The sequence below is a fragment of the Pangasianodon hypophthalmus genome, chromosome 19 (assembly GCF_027358585.1).
Source record: "Pangasianodon hypophthalmus isolate fPanHyp1 chromosome 19, fPanHyp1.pri, whole genome shotgun sequence".
Classification (NCBI taxonomy): Eukaryota; Metazoa; Chordata; class Actinopteri; order Siluriformes; family Pangasiidae; genus Pangasianodon; species Pangasianodon hypophthalmus.
The window spans coordinates 17,058,518-17,078,520 of record NC_069728.1 but is presented as its reverse complement, the minus strand read 5'-3'; the positions used below and the strand labels follow the sequence as shown (position 1 = coordinate 17,078,520).

Here is a 20,003-nt window from a genome sequence, read left to right as displayed (position 1 = left end):
TTTTACACCTGCGCCATCGAGAGCAACCTGATGGAAAGCATCACAGCCTCCTGGTTTGGGAACAGCACCAGTTTAAAATTCTAGGTTCATACAAGGTTAAATCTTTTGATTCACTGATCTTTTAAACTTCAAGTCAAAATATGCTAACTTTCTAAAATTAATACATTTATATAGTACATTACTGTGACCTGACATAAGTGGGTTTGATCGTGAGTCAGGAATTTGAAATGACAACAGATTAATAAGTGCCTCCTGGATCAATTATACTGACAGATCCAGTGGTTTTGAATTGCAAGTACTTTAAAATTCTACAGTAAAATGAATTCATCTTTGAATTCAAATTGGGCATAGAGTAGTTCACTGTGAACTGATATTAATGGGTTTGATCATCTACCCATTTGAAACATCCATTGTGTAATGAAACAAAATTCCCTCCTGGCTCAATAATATTGACAGATCCAGTCACTTTGAATTGCAATTACTTAAAAATTCTACAGTAAAATGAATTCATTTCTATTGTGAGCATAGAGTAGTTCACTGTGAACTGATCAGAGTGGGTTTGAGATTTGAAATGTCCATTTTTATTTCAGCAGTATAGTTGAAGAAAATATTATTTTGGGGTCAGAGACTTCCTCTGTGAAATGATCCATCTGTACTTTATAAAAATGTATTTATGGTTAGATTTATAATAATAATAATAATAATAATAATAACAACAACAATAACAATTTTTCAAGAAAATTATACAAAAATAATATTTTTTTAACAATAATTTTTCAACAAAAATATTTCTTTATTATTATTTATTTTATTTGGCTTAATGATTTATAGAGTTTCTCTAAACTTGATGAATTTTGCCCATATTTTAAATGTAAAAGCATATATAGACAAACATTTAGCCTGTATACTCATAGATACTGTGAAATGTTGTGTGTTCGTTGTGTTATTTATTTTAAATGATTGTTTTGTAGAAAGTTAAGTTGCTTTGGTTGTGTAAGAGCTCGCGGACGCTCGAGTTCCACTTTCGGTGCTATTTACCGTTAAGTGCCTAAAAGCCCCGCCCTTAACACTGAGCGTGGTTTCAGGAAGAACAGCTGGATTAACTGCTTCCTGCCTTGTGCGCCTGATAACTCTGATGTTTTTTTCACTCATTTTTTCAACATCTGGTGAGGATTTGATTATATGTAGTGTATAATCACCTAGCTCTAGTGCTACAGCAAATATGCTGTTACTTAACAAACAAATGTTGATATGGTGAAGTTTTCTGTGAGGAGATGTTTATGTGACATTTATGGGCGGAGTCTCCAGTGTCAGTACTTTGAGGATTTTATGTTTTTCGGTTTCTTTGTAACATGACAAGCTCTGGGTGTTTTTTTGTCTCATTAACTTCAAGAGAGAGAGAAAAAAAAGAGAAGCTGGTGAGGGAACGACTGTTTATAGCTGCTATAGTGTGAGTGGTAACTTGTTTTACAGAAATTCCACAGCATTAAATGAACCTGCAAATGGATAAAAAGTACCATATGTGTTTCATTAATTACTACACTTTGAAAAATGCTAGTGTTAGCAAATTGCTGTGGTGTAAGAGGAATAAAACACTTTAGAACCTGCTATTATTGGAAATAATCAGCTTTGGAGTGGTAACATTAACTCTGTTTCATTGTATCACCTTGTTGTTGATTATTTCTCTATAACATCATGATCCCAAGTGCTTTATTTCTTCCACTGCCATGTGTATCTAATCTAAACCACAGTGTTAAGAGACACAAGTTTCACACGAAGAGTTTGATGACTGCTTTTGAGTGAGGAACGTGGTTGCCCAGTTGTTATAAGCAACGTCCCATCAGTTACACATTCAGAGCAATAAAACAGACTGCTGTGTTTAAGGAGAATAATCAGGAATCACTGCAGAGTGGATTCTTGGCAGCAATGCGTCTCTTGGGCTCAGAGCAAAGTTCATTCTTTATGTGTTAGGAACATTCTTTTGACAACGAGGAAGTCAATCAGAACAAAATGATGGAGCTCATCTGAAAACAACTCATAAATGCACATTGTCATGTATATATGAGCCCTTTATTGATGGGTGGAGATGCACAGTTTATTCTGCAGTCACCAAATGCAAGCAGTAAAACACTAATAGTCCACGGCATTATATAATATATCTTATCATTATATGGGGGGTTTAAATGACTGGACCTTGCTACTCGGGTGGTTCATGGTTGAGGAGCTGAGTAGAGTTACATTAAATGGTGCATCTTGAAGAGAGATTAAAACCAACACACTTTATCTCATCACAGATCTGTTTAAGTGTGTAGACGTCTTATCAGTTCCAAGCACACCTGGATGGTACAGATTTATTTATGCAAAGCGCATGGACTCTTGACAAGTATCAGTTATGCCAACAGAGCATTTCGGTCATCACTGGGATGCTCAGATTTCAGTGGCTATTAGTAATAGATGGGGCATATAGGTTTTGTCATACTATACAGAGGTAAACCTGTACACCTGCCCATGTATCCAATTATCTAATCAGACAATCATGTGGCAGCAGTGAAATGCTTAAAATCATGCAGATACAGAGTTTCAGTTAAAGTTCAAGCATCAGAGTGAGGGAAAATGTGATCTCAGTGACTTTGACCATGACATGGTTGTTTGTGCCAGATGGGTTGGTTTGAGAATCAGTAAATCTGATCTCCTGGGAAATGTTATGCACAACAAAATGGAAAAAATGCAAAAAAGAAAAAGAAAAAAACAATGACAACAATGAAACATCCCATGAGCGGCAGTTCTGCAGGCAGAAACATCTTGTTGATGAGTCAGGTCGGGGGACAGTGGTCAGAATGGTTTGAGCTGACAGGAAGGCTACAGTAACTGAAATAAGCACTCTTTACATCCGTCGTGAGCAGAAAAGCATCTCAGAACGCACAGAATGTCACCCAAGAACAGGAATCTGAGGTTCACACTTTCTATGAAGGCCATATGTATAATAATCTATGAGTACATTCATAACCTGCTGTAATGCATTCATAAGGAATTACATACAATACAATATTATAATTATTTATGAAAAAGTATTACAGTTTATAGCAGTTATTTAAAAATGTTAACAGAATGCATTATAGGCAGTGTTCGTAACACATTATATGAAAATATATCTTTAACAAGTAACTGAATGTACATAGCTGTACTTGCCATACTGTACAGTATATGTGAGTCACATATGGCTCTATAACCTATTTATAATGCTTTATATGTTGTATTTGTGAGCTGTTAATTAATGTGAGACACATAGTAAACAAACAAATGATATTGCAGGTTAGGGTGTCTTAGATGTGCCTATGATTAAGCATAATGCACTATACAAAGTGGAATTGAGTTGATTTTAATGAGTTACGAACACTACTTATAATGATATACACTATATGGCCAAAAGTATGTGGACACCTGACCATCACACCCGTATGTGGTTCTTCCCCAAAATGTTGCCACAAAGTTGCTCCAAAATCTAGCGGAAATCCTTCCCAGAAGAGTGGAGGTTACTATAACAGTAAAAGGGGAATAAATCTGGATTGGGATGTTCATAAAGCATATATGGGTGTCCACCAACTTTTGGCCATTTGGTGTACGTTACGAATTCAAAATGCTTAAAAATGGTTCCTATTAAATGTAGTGTATATTCATACATAATTATGAAAATGTGTGCAATGCTTTATGACTTATAAGGCATTATAGCATGTTATGAATGTGTTTATAGTTTATTATACAGTAGACATGACCTTCACAGGAAGTGTTCCCACAACATGTATATATAATGGCCTATGAATATATTTATAACCTGTTATAATGCATTCATAAGGCATTGAAGATTTATTCACTATATTTGCATGATCCAATCAAATCCATATCAGTTTGTGTGGATAACACAACCAATAACTATTTTTACATGAGCTAAGTTTACACAAGTTAACTTTCAGCCGCTCTTGCAATGATACATTATATTGTAGTGATAAAAAGGTAATGAAATGATCAAAACTACAACTTGGCATATTCAACCGTTACACACAGTTGTGGTACACTAAACACAGATGTGCTGTAAACACATTATATCCTGTTTCCGTGATACTCTAAAGTAATTACTTTGCTTTTGCTTAAAGGCAGACTTTCCTGCTCACACCTTTATGATTCCCATGTTCTGAACTTTGTCCTCCAGCACAGCGGGCTGCCATTCATCAGTATATGAAGTGTGTGGAAATCTGACATACGGCAGTCAGAAACTATCTTCGTGTGAGCTGCTGTTCTGACATTTTGTGGCTTTTCTCTCTTTTTTTTCCACTTACAGGATTTTTAATCTGCCAAAATGATAAGCCGAAATACCAAAAATGTGCTTGTGGTGTCTTTTGGATTTTTGTTCTTGTTTACGGCCTACGGAGGACTGCAGAGTCTACAGGTAATCATGTCTTAATTTTCTATAACAGCAGCTCTGATAGTAGTGCAGCTGCAAATGACAGGTTTATAACTGCACTCGTTCCAACACGTTATTGTTTTTATAGTAACAGCTCGTAAACAGAGACTTGAATAGCAGACACTTACACAATCTAAGACTGATACTGATTAGAAAACCATGTTATTTAACAAAGAAAAATGTAACTGTTAATATGGTGAAGTTTTATGTAAAGAGATATTTATTTATCATTTATGGAAGGAGTCTCAAGTGTCCGCTCTTTGTAACAGTCCTGTGTTTTCAGGACAGAGATATTTTCAGGAGTTATGATTCCTGGGCAACGTGACAAACTACACTTCTTAGCCTATTAACTTCATTTATAGCTGCTATAACTGAAGTGGTAACAGGAACGTACTTGTTTCATGAATGTTACACAAGATTAAATGTAGCTATAAACTGATAAAAACTAAGTTGTGTCATTCTTTAATGAAATGAAATTGTAATTGTTGGCAAGTTGCTGTAGTACATGAGGAACAGAACACTTTGGGATATACTGTTAATGGAAAACAAATTTCCGGGTGGTAACGGTTGTAAATTCCTTCATGCCAACTTTGGTTTGAGTCATTGATTATTTTCCTAAAACAGCATGTGTTTATATCCTTACATATAAAAAGATAGAAGTGCCATGATTTGATTATAGTCATATAAATATGAATCGGTTTAATATTAATTATATTTTCAAAAGACTGACATCTTTAGTAATTAAGCCAAGTTTACACAGTACCATGATGCAAATTCTGTCATCTGGCTACACGCATTAAAAAAAAAATCTAAAATCATTAAGGGTTCTTAAAGGAACACTTAAAGGATATATGTAGATTCCTACGACAAAGCGTTTTCCAACAGACAGGGTTCCAGGTACACTTGTTTGTAAGCTAAGAACCTGAAAGTATCCAATAAACCCTTAAAGAACCCTTAAAGAACCTTTTTTTCTAAGGAAATGTATTTGTGGAGTGTGTGGTACAAATTCCAAATTATTGCTAATTATTTTCTTCTGAATACCTAGAACCTGTGAGGTGTTTAAATTTAGCCAAAATGTTTGCCTTCGTCTGTATTTGGTTCTTTAAGATGTTCTTTGAATAGATAAGCGTTCTTAGACTCATAAAAGATTTATCCTGGGAGCCCTTTATGATAGAGAAGCTCTGTTGTAGTGTTCTGCAGAGCTTGATCAGAGGAACTACAATTAAAGAACCTTTAATGGGTCTAGATTTTGTAAGAGTGCACTGCTCACACTGAAAATAGATCACAAAGGTGCTCACACTTCAGAACCAGTGAAAGTCGATGTCACCTCAGTCTGAAAATATGGACACACACATACACACACAAACAGAGCACTCAGTTTGCACAGCTTTATTCTCTACTTGCTGAAACTGAGGTGGAAGAATACGGAGGACACATCGGACGCTGATTAATTACTTCCATCTCCTGGGCATTTTGATCATCTTTTTATTTCTCTCGGCGACAACATACTACACAGTGATAACAGTTTGCCCTCTGACTCAAGTCTCGTAACACAAGCCTGTCACTTATCAGGTGTGGTGTATATAATGAACATGGTTGCCAAGCAACTGCACTATATATGATGATAGCAGAAGTAACAGATACAATCTAAGCCAATCTGTATATTGATATGTATACTGGATTGTGGCTCTCTTCACACTACGGACATCGGATTTAATTTAAAATTTGCTGCGATCCCCAACACCACAGTGGAACACGTATATCAAGGAATACCCTGTTACCCTGTTACAATGTTTGATTCACACATGATTTAACCAACCATTATGGAAAAATTCACAATAATATGTGACGTGAAAACAACCTGAAATTGCATATACTGTGGTCCAAAAGTCTGAAACTAAACTGAAAATCTGGGATTTTTTCTCTGTTTAAACTTGGTAATAAAAAGAATGCTTTAGAATTCTGAAAACTGTTAAACAAAGAAAGGAAATGTTCAAACATCTTGAAGATTCATTATATTTACAATTCTGCACTATTTCTAGGACTATTTAATGGCCATGTTAACTCCTAGGTGCAAAAGATCATATTTTCCTCGAGTCTTATCCTTTCTGTTGAAGCACGTATACAGATGACTATTTAGATAGATAGATAGATAGATAGAGACTTTATTGATCATGATGGAATTTGCAAGACTTTGCAAGAAAGTCTTCACTAAAGATTCATTTCTTTGTGCTTATAATATGATTTATACTGAAAAGGTTTGCATTAAATTAAAAAATGAATGCATAATAAAAGCATTTTCACTACTGATCTTAGACTTTTGGACCCCACTGCATGTGAATTCAAAAAAATGTCCTGTGACATCGTGTGAAAAATTAAAGACAAACGCACTACAATTTCTCAGACGTATTCTTTCTAATCACTAGTGCACAAATGTAAACTACATTAGGTTAACACTGGCATGTTGCTATACCCACCTAAATAATTATTGAATAAAATCTAGCAAAAAAATAAATTTAAATGAATTGCTAAATGGTTTTCTGGACTTATAAGAGGAAATGATGCTGAATGAGGTTTTGAGAATATGTTGTGTATTATGCTGTGTATCACAGAGCAGTCTAAACGCAGAGGAAGGAATGGGCGTTATCTCGCTGAGCGTCATCTACGGAACCATCATTCTGTCCTCCATGTTTCTGCCTCCCATCATGATCAAAAACCTGGGCTGTAAATGGACCATCTTCATCTGCATGGCCTGCTACATCAGCTATTCTTTTGGAAATCTCTTCCCTGGATGGTGAGCCTGTTCGTCTACAAACATTCATGAATGAACAATTTGGAAGCTTATGGTTTGTGTAATCATCACTGCCTCGTACTGTTGTTTATATAATTTATACCTGAGTGCAAATGTTTGCATATCCTTAGGATAAAATAAAGAAGACAAAGAAATATATGTACTTATGTATACCAACAACACATTTGTAATAACGACCCTAACCTAATTTTACTGAGGTTCATTATTACAAATCTATAAAAAGTGTTATGATATAAATATATGTTGAGATATAAATACTAAAAATATGTTATATATAAATATTCTATAAAATTAATAGACATAGATAATCTGTAACATTCATTAATCATAAAAAATTCTATAAAATCAATATAAAAATTCTTTCATATACATTCTACAACACGTTTGCCCATCCATTGGTTCTTTATTAAACTATTTTGTTGAGTTTGTTGAGTTGACATACCCACGTTTAATTTTTTTTTTTACTTCCTGGATTAATATATGTTTGTAGTTGAATTGTAAAATAGAGGTAATTTTATTTTTTTCCACATAGAAATCATGGGGGATGCAGACTTTTGCACTCAAGTGTATTTTAAAGTAAAAACAAAAATAAACAATAACTATTACCTACAAAGGCCAACAGTAGTGTCAAATTCATTAACGGATTAAATATAAATTGCAATTCTAAATACACTGTCAGAAAAAAAGGTGAAATACTATACATCCTTAGAGGTGCAACAGTAGATTTTTTTTTTCTTTGTAGTAAAAATAGTGTGGAATAACATGTAGAACATGATTTTAAAAAAAATAATGGTTTAAGCCATGGCCTCAGCACAAGTGCATTACATGGCTGAGGAAACATGTTTGGAAAACTGGTCCAGAAGAAAGTTTGTTTGTGTTTGGATGAGCCTTTTGTCAATCAATTTATAGACACTCCCCCAAAACCCTTCACTCCACCCTCATTACAGTCTGACATCGCTAAGCACCCAGCGCAGCCAGATAATTCTCCTGTAAGCAAAAAAAATCATTCTATGCTAAACTTAGTAAAATCAGAATAAATACCGGCAGCAGAAGGAGATGAAGCTGGATGAAGAATTAGCGATGTTCCTCCTGGACAGGTAAACAGCAATACTAACATGCTAACATTAGACTGTTAACAGCAATACTAACATGCTAACATTAGAGCTTAGGGCTCATATTGCAAAGAAAAATGGACAGCGAAGGCACTCATGAACATCTTCATGAATCAGTATGAGATGAATTGTTAGTGTTTATAGTATTATAACTTAGCTTTCAAGCAGCTGATTGTCCGAGTGCGCTTGAAAGTGATGTCCTGACAGTTCTTGCTAATGGTAACTCTAATCAGCGTGCAAACACTAGTTGAACCAACATAGATTCTGAGGCGGAGCTTTGTGTGCACGGGGGAAACTTTAAGGATTCTTCAGTTTGTAGACCTCTAAAGGTTTCTTTGTCAGAGAGGGTTCTCAGTAGTCACTTTATAGATAGAACCCATGAGGAACCCTTTTTCTAACAATGCAGCCCTTTGGATGTACTTTTTTTTTTTTTTTTTTTTAGATTTCTCTATTTTCAATGGTTTATAATGATCTAGTACAGGTTCAATGACATTTATGAGATTTGAATAAATAAACATATATTTTCCTTAACATTAAAAGGTTAGGAGTGAATCTTTAACGAAATGTGTTACATCCGCAGGCCGAGTCTGATCGCTACATCTGCTATTCTGGGTTTGGGAGGCTCCCCGCTTTGGTCTGCTAAATGCACGTACCTCACCATCAGTGGGAATGTACAGGCAGACAAAGAAAACAAGAAAGGCCAGGATGTCATAAACCAATACTTTGGCATGTTCTTTCTCATCTTGCAGTCTTCCGCCGTATGGGGAAACCTCATGTCATCACTTATATTTCAACAAGACAGTAACATAGGTACAGCTGAAACCAAACACAGCACATGTCTCTGAGTGTGATGATTAGACTTACAGTACACTGTATATAATAATGTTGCCTCTGCTCTCTAAGCTGAAATCCCTGAGGAGAGACTGCAGTTCTGTGGTGCTGCCCTGTGCAACGAGAACTTCACCACCACGGGGAACTTCACACGGCCAGAGCAGAAGCTCGTCAACATACTGATGGGCTGCTATATCGGTAACCAGTTAGGACTACCAAACAGTTATTAGCTTTTCTGCACAGCACTGTTGAATTGTCCATAAAGTATTGTATATAACTCAGCTGAGCGATACCTCTGTAGGTGTGGGGGTTCTGGCGATGGTCCTTGTGGCAGTTTTCCTGGACAACATTGATGGAAAAGAAGCAAAGGAGTTTCGGAAGAACAAAAGCAACCAAAAGTTCTGCAGTACCTTCCTGGCTACGTTCAGGCTTTTAGGAGATAAGAGGCTGTTAATGCTCATTCCCTTGACTATGTACAGTGGATTTGAGCAAAGCTTCCTCGCTGGTGAATACACCAAGGTGAACAGATCTTCTTTATCATACACAGTGGCCCCAAAACGTATTAAGCCAAACTTACAAATGTATGATTTTCACTGCATTAGAAAGCAACATGTACACATCAAGCAAAACATTTCCCAAAAAAATATTATGTTTAAAAATATAAAAATAATAGATAAACTAGTGATGATTAAACAAAACAAGTGTTTGGACACTCAATCCTGGCTGCATTAAAGATCACAATTACAGTGTTTTTATATTTAGTTTGCCATCCTTTGTTTCTCAGAACGTCTTGACAACATCTTGGCATGGAATTAACTAGTGTTTGTAACACTTGTGGTGGAAATTTCCCCCAAGTTTGAAATTCAAGTGAAATTCATACTGAGTTCCAGGTCAACTGAGAGAGAGAGACATCTGTTAACCTATACTGTATAAAAAATAAAACAAGCAACTATGGAATAATTTACTGTACAGAATTCATCAAAGCATTAAAAACAAAAAGTCAAATGCAACCAAACCAGCTCATGCTTGTCAGGAATGGTAGAGGAGGTGAATGCAAGTGCAGGTAAACGTTTATTTAGAGTGAAATAGATGGAACACAAAGACTAGGAAACATGGACGAGAAATAATGAGGCTAGACATCAACATGAACATGACACAAGAGAATTGTGACAAAGACTAAAGACTGACAAGCAGTGCTATACAACGCGTGACTTAAATACCTGTGACTGTTAGACAACAGTGTGATTCAGGTGCACATGGTCATGTGACACGGTGTGTGCAGTGCTCATGTGACGTGCAATGGCTTATGGATGTTATAGTCCACTGTGACAATGCTTACTGAAAAGAAAAATTCCCTAATGTAAATAAATGTATTTCCTGTTCCCTGGTTGTAAAACATTAGAATGAAATGCATTTGTGAATGCTTTTCAGAGAACAAAAACGTTTGTGATTATCTTTGCAGAATTATGTGACCTGTGCATTGGGAATCCATTATGTTGGATTTGTCATGATCTGCTTCGGTGCTGTGAATTCGCTGAGCTCTTACACATTCGGGAAGCTTGCGCAATACACTGGGAGGATCGCCCTCTTCTGCTTTGGTAAGTCAGTTTAATCAGAACAGCGGTGGGAAGTATTTTAGTGAGAGAACATTCTTGCTATACCTGAGTATTATTTTAGAGGATGAATATTTATAGGTTACTAAATAGGTTATTATTTTAATTGACAACTTCTACATACCCAAAGATCATATCTCAAATATATATTTTTCCATTGGCTTGGATACCAACACAATCACTAAAACTTAAAACTTTGAACATATACAATTTGTATAAATACTACAACCAATCGTATTGTCAGGCGGCAGAGACAGCGTCTGTTGCGGTGAATGCTTTTATTAAAACTAAGGACTGGCACACACAAACAAATCCAAAACACTGTCTCAAGGTCATACAAACAAGTATTCAGAGAACGAGACTATGATCATGAAACAAGAAAACAAAGGTATTTGGGATGTTCTGTTCTTGAGGGAGTAAATATTTACAGATACTCACCGAAGGTGGGTGTTGATCAAGAGGAGCCCACTCCTTCATGGCTGGTGAATGACTAGGAACTGGACATACTGGACATTGAGCGACTCTGTGTTGGTTGCTGCCACAGTAGAAGCACATGGCCAGCTTTCCTGTGTCGTTCACGTTCAGGGACTATCAGGGACATTTTGATGATTTCATGCAACTTAAGCACTATTTGAACCAGATAAGATTGCCAGACATATGTCTGTTAAGTAATGTTGCCATATGTAGATCATATGTAGTGTAGGACAGGTGATCTTTGTATAAATAAAATAAATCGGAGTGTGTTCCTGATGTATGCATGGTCATTACACCAAAAGTTCCATGCATACTACGTACACTTTATATATTTTTAGGACAAACATCAACATTTCAATTCAGTGGAGTAAATATATCCCAGGGTTTTTTTATTCGTTGGTTTATAGGAAATACGGTGTAATCTTTACAGACTCAGGATTATGCAGTCTAAGTGGCTTAGTGGTTAGTATGCTTGCCTTGCACCTCCAGGGTTGGAGGTTTGGTTCATGCCTTCGCCCTGTGCTTTGGGGGTTTCCTCCGGGTACTCCACTTTCTAATAATGATATTTGTTTAAAAAAAAAATACTTGGGTACCTGTAAATTAGCCGACACTGTCCCAGGTGTGTAAAAGCCCAGGTGAGGTAGGACAGAGTGGGTTATGGAAGTTGGTACTCAATTCTTATATATTCTTATTGGTATTTACGCCACTTTCTCCTCATAGCCGCTGTGATAAACCTGAGCTCTGCGATAGCTCTGCTGTACTGGAGGCCTCATCCGGACCAGCTGCCTGTCTTCTTCGTGTTTCCTGCTCTCTGGGGTATGGCAGATGCTGTGTGGCAAACACAAACCAATGGTGAGACTCTTAAAAACTCTTAAAAAATCTTTTTTTACAGAAAAATCAATCTAATAAAGCCAGTGTTTATAACACTACATGACAAATATGGCATTGATATAAATCTAAAAGATTTTTGAAAAATAAAAATAAATACATAATTTCATGAGGCATCAGTTGTTATTAAAAACTGGTTGTCAAGTTGACATAACACCTGACTTACACATCTACACATACTGTACATATGGGCTGTGACACATTTTTACATTTGAACATCATGACAGATGATTTTGTAGCTCTGTGCATTTCTGATGCACTGTGATGATGTGATATAGCATATTAGCCTACCAAGTGAGATTAATTGAAAAATTGAACAAAGATAATCATTTCCAAAAGTCTCAAGATCACATAAAAAATGGCTAGTCTCTCTAGTGAGAAAATAGTAAAAAAAAAAAATCTCAATCTGTTATTATAGCATCATGGCATTTCCATAAATAGTGTCAGTGCAGGTATACCAGACTTTGTAAATAGTCATAAAAATTAAAAAAGTGCTAACTGCATTAAAAGGACCTTGACTATGAGCATCAATAGAGTTTTAAATTTAAGTATATCATACTGTTATATCCACAAAGACAACTCATACTCGAGCTTATGTTTCTTTTATTCGACCTTCGCACCAACTGAACAGACAGCATCAAAAAAAAAAAAAAATTCTTGTGTCAACATCACTTCCTGTTATCTGAAACCTTTAAAGGAACAGTCATTCATCCGATCTTTTATCAATGTAATGTACACACTGCCTTAACTAGAACATTAGATTATAAGTGTTTCTAGGTATGCAACATTTCCCCTCTCCTTGGCAGGCCCCTGCAAGTGCAAAGAGCAATTCCAAAACGTCAATGATGGAACTGGATGAAACAGAGCCCACAGGTGCAACTTCTGGCCACTTTGAGCGTAGATCATAAACTACTACAAGGAAATGCAAATGATGGGGTACTTCATGGAGTTCACCACAGATATCCAGTTGAACATGGTCCCGAGGTTGAGTAGGCCAAGGCACAGACTGCAGTGGTGGTGGGGGCAATGGGCCAGTTTTGCGGCTTACAAGACATGGAGTACAGTCCTGAACAAGCTGTTCAATGTCTTTGTCCAGCCCTGGCCACCATACGAGATCCCTACAACACTGCTTTAGTTTAACTATGCTGAGATGGCCCTCGTGTGCCATGGCCAACACTCATCCTCTGAACTTAACAGGAATAATCACACAGTGTCCACGGGCCAAACACGTATCATTCCAGCATGACGGTTCATGTTCCATTCGGGTGTATGGCTGGACATCCAGTGGGACTTGAACTGGCCAGTCATTGAGGACATACTCGTGGACAGCAGAGAGAGTGGTATCAGCAGCTGACTCTTCTATGATCCCCTCCAAGGACATGGAGGCCATAAGGGGTGCGTGCATGAAATGGATGAGGTCCTCGTCCTCAACCACAGGAGACAATGGGTGATGACATGGAATGGGACAACAAATCAACTACTACATTATCTCTCCCTGATGTGAATTGTATTGTAAAGTTATACTGCTGGAGGCAGTCGGTCCAGTGATACATGAGAAGGGGTTTGTGGCCAGACCCAGTGTGAGGCAGTCAAGACTAAAGTTGGCCAAGAAAGGGGTACTAGTCAACAGCTCCTTGAATGTGCACACAGCTTCAGAACACGCTGAAGACCAGGTCCAGGAGGCATCCTTTTTTAGTAGCTGGCGGAGAGGGTACATAATACTAGAATACTGTGGAAGGAAATGCATGCAGTATGTTGTCATCCCCAGAAACGAGGCAATTTGTGCTGCAGATGACCGCTCTGGCACCTAATGGATAGCCTCAATATTGGAATGCAAGGGCGAAAGGCCCTTGGCTGACACCTGAAAGCCAACAAAATCAACCTCTGGCACTGCAAATAAGCATTTCTCTACAACTGTCAGATTATGTTGACTCAGAGCAGCAATGACCAGTGCTCTCTTCCACCCTCAATACCACGACTGAGGTGAGACCCTTGAGCAAGGCACCGAACCCCCAACTTCTCCCTGGGCGCCGCAGCAAAAAAGGCTGCCCACTGCTCCGGGTGGGTGTTCACTACTGTGTGTGTGCACTTGGATGGGTTAAATGCAGAGCACAAATTCCGAGTATGGGTCACCATACTTGGCCACAAGTCACTTCACTTCACTTCAAAAGTGGCCCTTAAGTGCTGTTCATGAGTCACTGCATTCGGTACATGATTTTTTGGAAACAGCTAGGGGCAAAGCTGAGACAGAAGGGCATCCTGGTATAACGGAACACACCAACATGCATGACGAATGCAGTAAATTTTCTGCTCTCTGAATGGAGGGGAGCCTGGAGATAACCTTGGCGTAGGTCAAGTTTAGAAAAAATGGTTGAGCCATGAATGTGTGTGGTCAGCTCTTCGATTGCTGGCAGAAAGTTCATGAGTCATTGCATTCAGTGCATGGACAATGACATCATCAAGGTAGACGGCAATGCCAAAGACTCCAGCCAGGATGGTGGACATGATTTTTTGGAAACAGCTAGGGGCAAAGCTGAGTCTGAAGGGCATCCTGGTGTAATGGAACACACCAACATGCGTGACGAATGCAGTAAATTTTATGCCGTCTGGATGGAGGGGAACCTGGAGATAACTTTGGCGTAGGTCAAGCTTAGAAAAAACGGTTGAGCCATGAATGTGTGTGGTCAGCTCTTCGATTGCTGGCAGAGGATAGCAATCAGGAATTACTGCTTTGTTGACAGCCTGTAAGTGCACACAGACTCTCAGGCCAGCAGATTTTATTCTTGGCTACAGTCAAATTAGTAACCCACAGGGAGGCATTCACAGGTTCAATGATGCCCTCTGCCTGCAGTTTGCCAAGTTCTGCCATGATTTCCTCATGCAATGCCAGCGGAATGTGACAAAGTGAGTGAATTATTGGTTTCACTGTTGGGTCCAAGAGAGTTTGGTGCGTGAATGCAACTAAGCACCCAAGGCCATCAAACAGTGTCGGCCATTCTCGTCACCAGAAGGAATCAACAGTCAGAATTTGAGCCCCTTTGCTGTCTAGCAAAGAAGTCGAGGCTTGAAAACAGGTTGAGTCCTAGGATGTTGCTGCCGTGGGGCATAACATGAAATGGGAACTGGGGAAAAGCCTTGTTGCCATACTGGACAGGTGCATGTATGAGACCAATAACGTCAATTGCCGAACTTCCTTATCCAAACAAATTCAGAGTGGGTGGCTGGAAGGGCAAATGTGGCAGGAATCCTTCATAAGTGGCCATGTTGAGTAGTGAGACTTTAGCCTCTGTGTCCAAGAGGGGAATAAAAGAGTCCACTATGTTAACAGCACACATAGAATTGAATGAATGATAGCAGAGGTTGCAGCATTAGCATGTGGGTTTCATTGTGTAGGAGCTTGAACTTGAGCAAAATGACACCATTTTGCAAAGTCGTTAAGCTTTTGACAATGTCGACAGGTTTGCCCCTCTCCCGGACAGTCAGGGGCACGTGAGGAGTGTCTAGTGGAGCCCCAACTTGAGGGTGTGAACTTGAGGGTGTGTATGTCTGCACTTGAAGATATGCCTGCCTCATCCCTGTGAATGTGTGTGCATTCTTGTATCATGTCTCCACTGTTTACACTTGGTTCATGTGCTGTGGCTAAATTAGCAGCACACTGGGTAGCAGACCTGATTTGTGAGGCAATAATTACAGCTTTATCTAAGGTGAAATCATTGTCTTCCAATAACAGCCGCTCCCGAATGAGCGTATTATTTGTCTTTTCAATTAACTGGTCTCGTATCATTTCATCTGATATAGTACCAAGAACATGCCTCTCAAGTCAGCCACATATTGAGCAGTTGACTCACCAGCACACTGTTTACACTGTTGGAACTGCAGCCATTTCAGCAGCACACTGAAAACACACATTTTTTTTGCAAAGTGTCCATCTAAAAGCGTAATTGCAGCTGCGTAACCGTCCGCATCTCCGAGCGTGCGAAAAATGAGCTGTCCTTCGGTACTGAGACAGTGAAGGATTATGGCCATGTTCCTCTTCTTTAGGACAGCATCGAGGCCCAATGCTAGCAGGTACGTTTCAAAGGATGTTTCCCGTTGCTCCCATGGGATCGCAGGTTCACCGGGATGGCCCAAAAAAGGGCTCAGAGGGGGTAACAACATCCTCATCCTCGTCGCCATATAAAAGAATTTACAAAACATTAGATGTACCATGGAACACCATAAAGACCATCATCAACAAGTGGACTGCCACAATGACATTACCAAGAGGATGCCCTTCCAAAATTTATAAAAGAACAAGACAAAAATGATCAGGCTGCCAGTAGATTAATTGCAACATTAAAGGAGCTGCAGTATATCTGATAAGTACTGACTACTCTCTGCATGTGACATCAATCTCTCATATTCTAAACATATCTGGGCTATGGGGTAAGGTGGCTAGACAGAAGCTCTTTCTCACAAAAAACATCCAAGCTCAAGTAAATCACCCAAACCATGTGGCAAAATGTGATATGATCTGATGAGACCAATTCCAAAAGGTATAATAATTCCATAATTCCAAAATGTATGGTTGGTGCAAAAAGTGCACATCAAAAAAACTACACCATACCCACAGTGAAACATGGTGGTGGCAGCATCATGCTTTAGGACTGTTTTTCTTCAGCTAGAACTCACACTTTTATCAAGGTGGAGAGGATCATGTATAGCTACAAACACCAGTCGATTTTAGTGCAAAACCTTCAGGTGTCTGCTAGTAAGCTGAAGATGAAATGGAACTTCTCAGCACGACAATGACCCAAAGCATACAACTAAATCAACAAGGAATGGCTTAACCAAAAGAAGATCAATGTTTTTGAATGGCCTAGTCAGAGCCCAGACCCGAATCCAACTAAAAACCTGTGGGGTGACCTGAAGCAGGCTGTGCACAGGAGACACCCTTACAATTTGATGGATCTAGAATGTTTTTGCAAGAAAGAGTGAGAAAATATTGCCAAGTCAAGATGTGCCATGCTGATAGACTCTTACCCAAAAAGAATGATTGGTGTAATATAATCAAAAGGTACTTCAACAAAGTATTAGTTTAGGGGTGTGCACACTTACCAGGTTATTCTAACCTTTTTATTTTTCCTATTTTTCCCTACAATGTTTTGATTGTTTTTCACTTAATTTTTATAGATTGTGATTTCACATTGAGGGAGAAAAAGGTTCTGACATGATTTATCTTGCTTTCATTTTTTTACATCACAAAAACTGCTATTTTAATGGGGCTGCATATACTTTCTATATCCATTGTACATATACAGCTCATTATGTCATTATGGTGTCATGGCATGAATGGAAGTAAGTATACAAATCTTATAAATAGCAAAATGATTCAAAATAGCAAAATTCAATAAAATATACATAACTCTTTCATGATATTGTTATAAATATTCATAAAAGTCTTATAGAGAACAATGATTGTGACAGCTTGTTCAGTTTTCCATATATCCCTGACTTAGCAAGCTATGTCACATTATAACTATTATATTGCACTGACATAAAGTGCACTGGACTACAAAGTCAGCTGTCATGATGTAAGACTTTATAAATGAAGGGCTTATGTAGGTGTTATGTAGCTCTGTGAAGTCCACCCTTAAGTATACCTCACAGAAGAGGTTCTAATAACTTTCCATGTGTTTTTCCATTCCAGCACTATACGGCATTCTGTTCCCTCGGCACAAGGAGGCAGCATTCGCTAATTATCGCATGTGGGAGTCTTTGGGCTTCGTGATAGCCTTCGCGTACAGCACGTTCATCTGTCTGTCCACCAAACTCTACATCCTCATCGCAGTTCTTTTGCTGGCCATGGTGACGTACCTCTGGGTGGAGTACAATGAGTACAAGCATCCTACTCCAGCAGTGAAACGTGACACTGACAAGCTGGATGAGACGTACCTTGAAGACACTGAGAAAAAACAGAAGATTATTAGTCAGACAAGATTATAGGCAAGGATACAGAGAGTGTAATCTGTTTTGTTTTGTTTTTGGTGTTTTTTGGAGGGTGGGGGTGGGGGGTAATTGGTCTAAGTCATGAATGGATGCTTTTTTAGTCATAGCTAACACCTTTGCATTTAAACTAACAAACACACAAACAAATAGCCATTATTATTATTATTATTATTATTATTATTATTATTATTATCATCATCCATCCATTTTCTTCCACTTATCCGGGTCTGGGTCAAGGGGGCAGCAGTATAAGCAGAGACGCCCAGACCTCCCTTTCCCTGGCACCTCCCCTAGGTCTTCCATGGGAATATCCAGGCGCGCCCAGGCCAGACGAGAGATATGCTCTCTCCATCTAGTCATGGGTCTGACTAGCTTACCGAAACACCTCCCCGGGGGTTATTATTATTATTATTATTATTATTATTATTGTTATTATTATTATTATTATATAAGAAAAGAATAAAAGAAGATTTGGTTTATTGTTTTTTTAAAGCACATTTCCAAAGCCAAATGATTGGAGATGATTTTCACATGAATTTTCACATATTTCAAGTTATGCGCTTTCATATTAAAGTATCTAAACACAAGGAAAAAAAATCATGAAGTATAATGAAATCATGAAAATACATCATAAAAATACATGATAAAAAACATCATCAAACATTTCATATCTGAAATCTGCATTATTTTATTTAGGGTCAGAAAACATATAGGACTAATTATGTCACATAAGGCATTGTTTATTACCTAAATTAGTGGTCACTGGCTAATTGGTGGTCAAAAGTGTCCAGTATTTGTTTGGTACATAAGCATAAGCATTGTTTAAAACAAAACTGCAGACGTCAAATTTGGATTACATTTTTACAGTATTATGTAACATTAAGCATTTTTTCTCTTTAATGTATTAGAAGGGGTGCTGTACGGGTATAGATATTTATAAAGCACCAATACATTTATAGTTTGTGCTCATAATTACACAAATTAAACACCCAGAGATTGTTTAGAATAGTTTAGAATTAGGATAATTAATCTGTTATGATCAGTTCATGGAGTTTAATGACATGTTGAAATGTTTCTGGTGGAATTTTTAATTTTTTTTAAATCATATAATAGTACGTATCACTGGTACAGCACCCTGAAATGTCATGTTCCTTGTAATGTAGCTGAATCGTAAAGTATTTTGAGGATGATTGCACTGTGGGGGATGATTGCACTAAGGTTTGGGTATGATGATACATCAACAGGAGTAGTCATTTCAACTGGAGCAAAACCTTGTAGCTCAGAAATAAAATCTTTTTTTTTTAAGATAATGCTTTTGATTTAACCGTCCATTTGTTCTGACAGACCCAAGTAATATATAGTATTTTAAGGTGCATAAGTGTTTTAATTATCAGAATTTAGTGTATTACAGTTACAGTCTGTATTGCTACAGGACACTGCTATACACCTACACTCTACACTTCATGTTTATATTCATTATTAGCATAAACTATCATACATATCACCATATATCATACATAAACTATCATACATATCACCAACTTAATTACAGAATTAGTTAGTTAATTCTAGCTAATTAGCTAATTCGAGCTCATTTCTGCCTGGTAGGCACAAAATATTTAACTACACAGAAAAAACCTCAAGAAGAACTAGTTAGATAGTTAGCTAACTAGTCTACTGATTTAGTGTATGTTTGTTGGATTGACATAAAAAAAACTGAAGGCAACTCAAATATGAATAAAATTAGAATATTTTAAATAAATGTGGAATAGAACGGAACAGAAACAATGATAGCTAACTTAGAATAGAACAGAATAGAATTAGAT

General features: G+C 37.7%; 1 protein-coding gene across 1 annotated transcript; it reads left to right on the top strand.

Annotated features, from left to right (window-relative positions):
* Positions 1-1,069: 1,069 nt before the first annotated feature.
* Positions 1,070-19,479, top strand: LOC113531776 (protein unc-93 homolog A-like). The gene is made up of 9 exons (XM_034313471.2): positions 1,070-1,166; positions 4,337-4,444; positions 7,072-7,253; positions 8,964-9,193; positions 9,287-9,412; positions 9,516-9,733; positions 10,677-10,812; positions 12,022-12,153; positions 17,879-19,479. Exons 2-9 carry the CDS (start codon positions 4,355-4,357, stop codon positions 18,172-18,174), a joined length of 1,410 nt encoding a protein of 469 aa, XP_034169362.1. The 5' UTR covers positions 1,070-1,166; positions 4,337-4,354; the 3' UTR covers positions 18,175-19,479.
* Positions 19,480-20,003: the final 524 nt, after the last annotated feature.

Coding starts and splice junctions, on each gene's coding strand:
- LOC113531776 (XM_034313471.2), top strand. CDS start 4,355: ATGATAAGCCGAAATACCAAAAATGTGCTTGTGGTGTCTTTTGGATTT. Junction 4,445..7,071: donor GAGGACTGCAGAGTCTACAG/GTAATCATGTCT, acceptor TGTGTATCACAG/AGCAGTCTAAACGCAGAGGA. Junction 7,254..8,963: donor GGAAATCTCTTCCCTGGATG/GTGAGCCTGTTC, acceptor TTACATCCGCAG/GCCGAGTCTGATCGCTACAT.